Genomic DNA, 7,925 nt, shown 5'->3' with positions numbered 1-7,925 from the left:
TAGAACACCAGATCCAAATATGATGAGTTCACTATATTGGGCCTCATTTTTTAACATGTACTAGTACTGTTGTATTAGTAGGAGATAGATATTTTTCAAGGATACGTCAAGCAGACGTATCGAAATCATAGATAGAAGATGCCAAGATGGCGAGTTTTTACAACGTTACAACAACCAAACCCACGGCTGCACGAGCCCGAGACCGCATGCTGACTAGTCGCTATCGCTCACCCTATCTATCCTGACTGGGAGCGATCTTGCCTCCCGCAACAGGGCCGCAGCCCTCCAGTTTTGTCCCTCCGCTTCGATCTGTCGCAGAACCACATTCACGGAAGGTGAAGCTCCGTTAAATACGATGGCATTCCTGTGTTCCCACAATGTCCAAGCCACTAGGGTGATCATCGTCCATGATTCTTTTCTTTTGTTCTTCTGAATGTTGAGGGAGGTCCACCATCCCACGAGTTCAGCCTCTGGCTCCGGTGTCCAGTGAGGCTTTCCCCAGTTATCCATGATGACGGCCCAAACTTGCCGAGCGAGAACACATCCAAGGAGCAGGTGATCAATCGTTTCTGGCTCCTGGTCGCAGAACGGGCACGCCGCTGGGTGTGGCAGTAGCCGTCTCTGTAATCTGTCCGACGTCCAGCATCTTCTCTTTGCCGCTAGCCAGGAGAAGAACTTGCAAGTTGCCGGTGCTCTGGACTTCCATATTTCCGTGGCTCCTGCCGCCTCAATCCTTGCGGCAAAGTGAGCACGATAGGCTGACCGGGCGGAGAACAGGCCATTTTCTTCCCATGTCCAGACAATCTTGTCATCGATCCCTTCCGCTAGTTCGACACTCCGTAGTCGATCAACCAATCTCAGAAACTCTTGTATGTCCTGGGCGTCCATGTTGGGTGACACGTCACGCCACCACTGCCCTGACATTCCTTCTCTCACTGTTCTGACCTTGGCTGCGCTCTTCTTGACGGCACTGAATAGGTTTGGCATGATATCGTGTATGCGTCCCTCCTGAATCCACCAATCCGTCCAGAACAGTACCATGGCTCCATCCCCCATGATGCACTTCGTGGCTGCTCTGTAAATGGCTAGCGAGTCCGATGAGACCTGGAGACAGAAATGAAAAGCAAACCACCATTTTGGTCTTCTTTATGCAGTACATATATCAGCATAATATGATCTATCGCACAGAAATTTCTTAGTATGTTCTTTTCTTCAAATTTCCCGTTAATGGTAAAGGGTGTTGTAACCTGGCATCGACGTGTCAAAAGTTCTGGCTATCTAATTCGTTGACAACACATTGCTAGTGCACTTTCCCTTTTATCTCTGTATAAAATGCGTGCTTGGTGCGTGAATACGATCGAACTAGAATAAGGTGGCAGGTTTAGCTGTTCTTTTATGCTGTTACTCTTGACCAGCTTCAGAGTAGTTGCACCCGATCTACTGTATGTCATAGGACATGGCAGCGAGTACGCCGTTGTCTAACGAAATAGTCACCGTGGAAGGAAAGAAATGTGCTTCAGTGTACCAACTGGAATCTATATATTCCTGAAAGATGCTGTAACCATCGTAATTCGTAGTCATTTGTGTGCTCTAGTTATATTATTAAATCATTATGTGTGGTTGCAAGCACTCTTTACATTGATTAATCTTCTTACTAGAAATGCTTAGTCCACGGGCTTACAGCAGGTAGCGATAGGTGCCATTTGCGGGGTTGCAACAACCAACAAGGTATGCTGCACAGGAAAGCTGCAGCTTCAGCTTCAGCTCCAGCGTTTCTATTGATCCTCTCACCTGCATTCACCCCATTCCAACAAGCCTAAATAACTTTCTGCTGATATTTCGTGCCGTTTGTACGTCGACAGTGACTGGCAAAATAACATGATGCCTGCATTTGTTTAAACCTTTATGTTTCCCGAGTGTGAATAACATAGGGCTTACACATGCATCTGAGAAAATACATACTACCAAAGGAGAGTACCATAACATGATGATCACACAGAAACAGTTCAACAGCCTAGAGATATTATACGACCCAAAAAATGGCTAAAAGGACAGAGCTGGACATCTTTGAATTATTCAGACAACTGTGACTCTTGGCAGTCTTCAGGGTTGTGCGACCATTGTCATGATTATTTGCACTTTATGATTTTCTTTTCATGATTACCACGGCAGCAAGTATGCCGTTGTTCAATGGTCAGTCTGGAAAGAAACTGGCATCAAAATACTAACTGGAATTCATTTATTTCCTGATAGATGTGCCTGAAAATTACAGATCCCCTTTATAACCTCTTTTGGTTCCATTAAACCACCTGAAGATAAACATGATACTTACAACAGGCACAAGTTTACATCTCAGAAAATAAACATGATCATGCAGATACAGTTCAACAGCTTTATACTTGACACTTCAACAACGCTAGCCACTTTAACAGCTTTATACCAAACAATACCCACACAATCTGCGTTCACATGACAATAACAAAGAGGGACCAAGCAACGGCGACTTGAATCTTCTCGTCTATGCCGGAGGTGAGGGCGATGACTATTCCTCGGTGGTTCTCCGGCCACGACCCCTCGGCGACCTTAAAGCTGATTGTGGCCTCGACAACTAATTTTAGAAAAAGTGACGAAGAAACCGTACTGCATATTGGGGAATCAGCTGACCAAAAGTTAGATTTTATGATGATGATGTTTTGTAAAGCCAGAAAGCCAGATGCCATTGTCAATGACAAGGACATTATGCACAACTAACCAGCTTAGTGAGCTTATTTCTCCTCTTTTATAATCTTTCATACCATCACAAAAAAAACGAGTTAGAAGATGGTACCTCTTCGCGACCACACCGAACTAACGTTCTCCATGCATGGAACATGAAGATCAGCATGCATTGATCTATGAAAGAGACAGCCTAGCATGGGCGGCAGGAGCCACTCAGGCTAGCCAAGAAGACTGCCCATGAAACCACACCCCAAGGCCAAGCTGCCTTGAGGGAGGAACAAGACACAGGCAAGTCATTCTTGGCTATCAGAGATAAGGCCCTTGCAGCCATGTAAGGCTTGCTCTCTGCTAATGCATTACCACTACTCAACTTCGGTCTCTTCAGTTCTTGGTTTGTAGTATTTCTTCCATCCAGCATCTATTTATATACGCGCGTCCAAGAGAACAAGATCTAATCATGTTCAGTGCATGTAGGCATTTACCAGAGTATCTTATCATTACTCCCTTTTGGGCTAGCAGAATATATTCTACAGTAGATGTCTACTTATATGGAATGTCAAATATCATGATATACAACTTTATGTTGCATTTTGAATTATGTGATTTTTCCTTGGGATTTGCGAGACGAGAGCATCTTGACTCCTCTGAAAGCGATTAATGATATGATGCTCAAATCTGCTTAAAGCTAGCCAGCATGGTCGATCCCATATCTTTGCTAAAAGGACATGAAAAGTTGAATTGCTTATCTGATTTACGACATTATCAATACAGTGATCAGACAGAGGTAAGGCACTACTCTTTACACAGCATGGAGCGATAATTTTGTCTTCAGATAAGCAAAAAGGATGGAAACATGGAATGATCAAGTACATATGACACAGATCAGTGTACTAAAGACAGAAGAGGCTAAATAATTTCTTAAGCATATACCTGTTGATATCAACAATCGGTGGACTTGCGTAAATGCTGGAATTAACTTCGGTCTGCCACCTCAGCTCCACGTGTATTGAACACTTGGTACTCAACAATGCATCTTCATGACTACAGATCAGAACTTGGATGCACAACGGATGGAACTTGATACAAACTACTGCAGCTTCAGCATTTTTTTGTTGTTGATCTCACCAGCATTTCCCCCAATTCCCACAAGCCTAAATAATGCAATGTTTAATCCATTTTTGTTTCCTGGGTGATATGGCAACAGTTTGGATGAACATAGAACATGATATACTTACAAACAGGCACAAGCTTACATCTCAGCAAATAAACGCTAACAAAGGTGAGCACCATGACATTAGCCGAGCGCCATAACATTAGCCGAGCACCATAACATGATCATACAGGAACAGTTCAACAGTTTCAAGGATGCTACCACTGAAAGTCTAACCAGAAAGAACTGGACAGCCTCGAAACACTTCGACAGCGGTCGAGCAACCACTACTCAACACAGTCTATGTTCAAACAACAATAACAAAGAGGGACCAACCAACGGTGACTTGAATCTTGCAGGAACCAAGGTCGCACACGCCATGGCTCATGCCGGAGCACACCGGATTGAACACAGCTGTACCCCGCGCAAGAAAGTCGGACAGAGATGCGTCCACCGCAACCAACAGTTTCTCTCCCAAGTCCACGGAAACAACCCGCCTCGAGAGCTCGATTACACCATCCGGACCGACGGGAAGTTCTCTGTCTCGACAATGAAGCAGGGCAATCTTCTCGTCTACGCCTGAGGTAATGGCGACGACTAATCCTCGGTGGTTCTCCGGCCACGACCCCTTGACGACCTTCAAGCTGATCGTGGCCTCAACCGAGCGTGGCCGCAGCGCCACTTCGTACTCGATCATGCAGCGCTTGTGGTCGTAGCGTATGGAGAGCTTGCATTCACAAGCAGACCCATCGTCGTAGTAGAAGGCACCGAAAGCCAGCATCTCATCTTCAGACTCTCCTTCGCCCTTTACTTTTAACTGGACTTCGAATGTAACCGGAGCAAGGTACACAATAGCACGGGATGGGCCCGTTAGCAGCAAGGATGGATCCTGCAATGCAACAAAACCATCACCATTGATTAATTAATCAACTGACAGACTTGTAGAAATATGTCTTGTTGTTTCCAAACAAGGACATATACAACCAACAGATTCTATTAATCAAAGGTGGATCGAACTCTATTAATTGAAGGTTGATCCAAAGCGACTCTTATTTGTTCGATTGCTTAGTGGTTCAAGGTTGAAATTAGGTAAACATAAATGTTGGTCAGTGTGACACGCAACTATTCCATAAACGCATGGTGTTTCTGTAGACGAAAGCAACATGCTGTAATTACGGCCCGCTGGGAAACATAGTTAGATCATCACCCATAAAAAAGGAAGCACAAAGGAAGATACTAGGATTTTTAACAAGACTTCTATCTAGGACTCTGAATGTGACAAGGACAAAAATGAATGAGAAGTACATCTACAATTGCACAGTAGATTAGGAGCAAGTTATTGTTGACGAAGAAGGTGAAACAAACAGAGACAACTAGATAGATGGTACTCATGTCTTGTGTGAGGGTTTGGCAGTTATCCCTTGTGCGCCTGAAGAGATAGTTGCGATTCTGATCCATCGAGTCTCTGGTGGCAATGTGGCCATGGACACGCAGCGGCCACCTGAGACCATCTGTTGGGGCCCTGACCCTGATGGAGAAGATCTGCACGGTCTGTTCTGTGAATCGGTATTCTGGGGTAAGCGGTTTGAATGTGTAGCGCATGGGACCGATACTCGCTGCGAGAAGACAAATTAAGTTATTGCTAGATATCACAGTAAAAAGAAGAAGGCCAAATTTAAGTTATTCATAGATATTCCTACTCGATATACTACTCAGACAGCATACACGGCAAAGTAGCAACATACACCGGAAAGTAGATACTAATGGTTCATTCATGACATTTGCTGCGGTTGGGTTGGTATTGTATACAGAAGTAATCAGTTGTTGTAACCGGAACATATGGACAGTTGAATAAGAAGGAAAAGACCGATCAGCAATCAAGTTTCAGTGAGTATGATCCCAGCAATCGGATGACCTGACAGGTTGGATGAGCAATCCAGCTCCAGTCAATATGATCCTAGCATAGCAATATCCAATATGCAATGCAAAGGGTCTCTGATCAATGGGTTTGTCTGTTCTCTTCTCCCTGACCCAGCAAACAGATGAGCTGACTGTGGCGGGTTGGATGAGCAATTGAGTTCCAGTAAATATGGTCCTAGCATAGCATAGCATAGCAATATCCAATATTATGTAATGCAAAGTGTATCTGGTCAATGGGTTGGACTTGTGGTCGTGGCACCCAATCCAATCCAATCCAATCCAAATGTAACCAACAAAGCTGCTTTAGTATGGAATCGTAATCATTCTACTGAAAATAAGACATGGCAGACGCAGGGGAATCTGGATTTGAGGAAGAGAATCGATGAGATGTTTCTCCTTACTTTCGTCGTCGAAGGCGCCGTAACGGCCGGCCCAGCGCCTCTCCCAGATCCGACGGCTCCTGGTGATGGCGTCCTCTTCCCTGTGGCTGCACTCCTCCTCCGCCGGCGCCGAGCTCCGGGCCGGAGAAGCCGGCCGCTGTTTCTCGCCGCGGGGAGGCAGGGGCTTCATCCTCAGGGCCCGCTTCACCTTCACCCCTCCGCGGCGTGGCGGCCGTGCGTTTGCCTCGCCGCCGCCGACCGCCTCGCCTTCCCCGGTGGCGACCCCGCGAACTGGGCTTCCCGGCCCTGCCTCGCCGTCGCCTTCGATCCCCATCCCCACCTCCGCCGCGACGCCGCTCGGGTCCCACCCCACCAGTCCACCACCCTGCCAGGCTTCACACCCACGCTCAGCCTAATCACCCACGCGGGGACGAAGCAGAGTCGGAGAGGGTTTCTGGGCTGATCCTGGACCGCAGGATCTCCATCCAAAGGTGGAGCATGGCTGAAATCGGAAGAACACGAATCTAGTCGGGGCTTCTCCTGAGTTGAGACTTGAGAACATTTCATGCAAGCGAAATTGACTAAAAAAATTGATGCAAGCGAGAAACCATCAAAGCGTTTTTATAGTGTACTATATATTTTTTTTAGAAAAGAAGGATGACCCCTGGCCTCTGCATCTGAGAGATGCATACGGCCACTTTATTGATTATTCTCGAGGACCTTACAAAGTATTACAACAATATGCCTGAATCCGTCATCTTGGCAACACCACTACTCATATCCAAAATGATGAAGGGGTGCTAGTTGGGCCACTACCCAAACCACTCACCTAAGCCTAACATCAAAAGCCGGAAGCCGAAACTCATTCGGAAGCCCCAGCCGAGCCACATACAGGGTCTGGGGCACAATCCGGTCAGACGCACTCGTGTATCGTCGCCGCCATCTTCCACAGGTCCGTCTTCAGATCATATTGAGGCTTCTACCTTGTCTGGCCACTCTGCCATCGACGTCACCATGACGCCGGACAGCAACCTCCTCCTGCGCGAGTCCATCTCCGTGCATCGGACGCCGAGCCTCGACAGCGCCATGCCGCCGATATCCGCCGCCATCAATGTGTGAGATGAAGCACTGCTCCACCATCCCCCCCAGCTAGCACTTACTCCAAAACGATGCCCCCAGAAGGGAAAGCGGTAAAACGCCATCATCGTTCGATCCGGAAGACCCAGATCTAGGGTTTCCCCCGGAGCATCCCGAGCCTGATAACGCAGACTGCAACAACGATGCCTCAACAAGGGAACGGCATCAAAGACGCCGCCATCATCCGCCATGACCGTAGTCGGCGCAATTTTCATCGGCAGTTGCTCCACCAGATGTGCGCCGCCGACGTCGCTGGTCCCTTCAACCGGAGCAAACTCCAAAACAATGCCCTAAAGAGGGACTACCACGCAAAAGCGCCGCCATCGTTCGATCCCAAGGAGATCTAGGGTTTCCCCCGGAGTTGCCCGTGTTGTCAAGGACCAGACAAGGGTAGAATCCCGCGGATCTGCCCAGCTGCCGACGAGTCGCACCCACCACCGTGCCGATGGCAGACCAGCGATCAAGGCCCACGCATGGGCATAGATCCGGCCGTGCCGCCGCGAACCGATCCGGTCACACCGCCGCCGTCCCTAGCGGTCGTGACGCACCAGATCGCGATACCTACTACTGTGGGGAAGCGAGGTCGCCGATGCGCCGCCACCACCCGCCGTGGCGACCGG

General features: G+C 47.8%; 1 protein-coding gene across 2 annotated transcripts; it reads right to left on the bottom strand.

The window, feature by feature from the left end:
* Positions 1 to 3,982: 3,982 nt before the first annotated feature.
* Positions 3,983 to 6,555, bottom strand: LOC119357096. 2 transcript variants are annotated; one of them, XM_037624083.1, is made up of 3 exons: positions 6,190 to 6,555; positions 5,240 to 5,484; positions 3,983 to 4,757 (listed from the first exon to the last, which is right to left on the bottom strand). In XM_037624083.1, exons 1-3 carry the CDS (start codon positions 6,500 to 6,502, stop codon positions 4,176 to 4,178), a joined length of 1,140 nt encoding a protein of 379 aa, XP_037479980.1. In that variant the 5' UTR covers positions 6,503 to 6,555; the 3' UTR covers positions 3,983 to 4,175. The 2 variants fall into 2 exon arrangements, with proteins under 2 accessions (XP_037479980.1, XP_037479981.1); XM_037624084.1 differs by having other exon boundaries at positions 5,261 to 5,484.
* Positions 6,556 to 7,925: the final 1,370 nt, after the last annotated feature.

The sequence above is a fragment of the Triticum dicoccoides genome, chromosome 2A (assembly GCF_002162155.2).
Source record: "Triticum dicoccoides isolate Atlit2015 ecotype Zavitan chromosome 2A, WEW_v2.0, whole genome shotgun sequence".
In the NCBI taxonomy this organism is placed as follows: domain Eukaryota; kingdom Viridiplantae; phylum Streptophyta; class Magnoliopsida; order Poales; family Poaceae; genus Triticum; species Triticum dicoccoides.
Note: the sequence above shows the minus strand (reverse complement) of the source record. Positions and strands in the feature narration are given on the sequence as shown.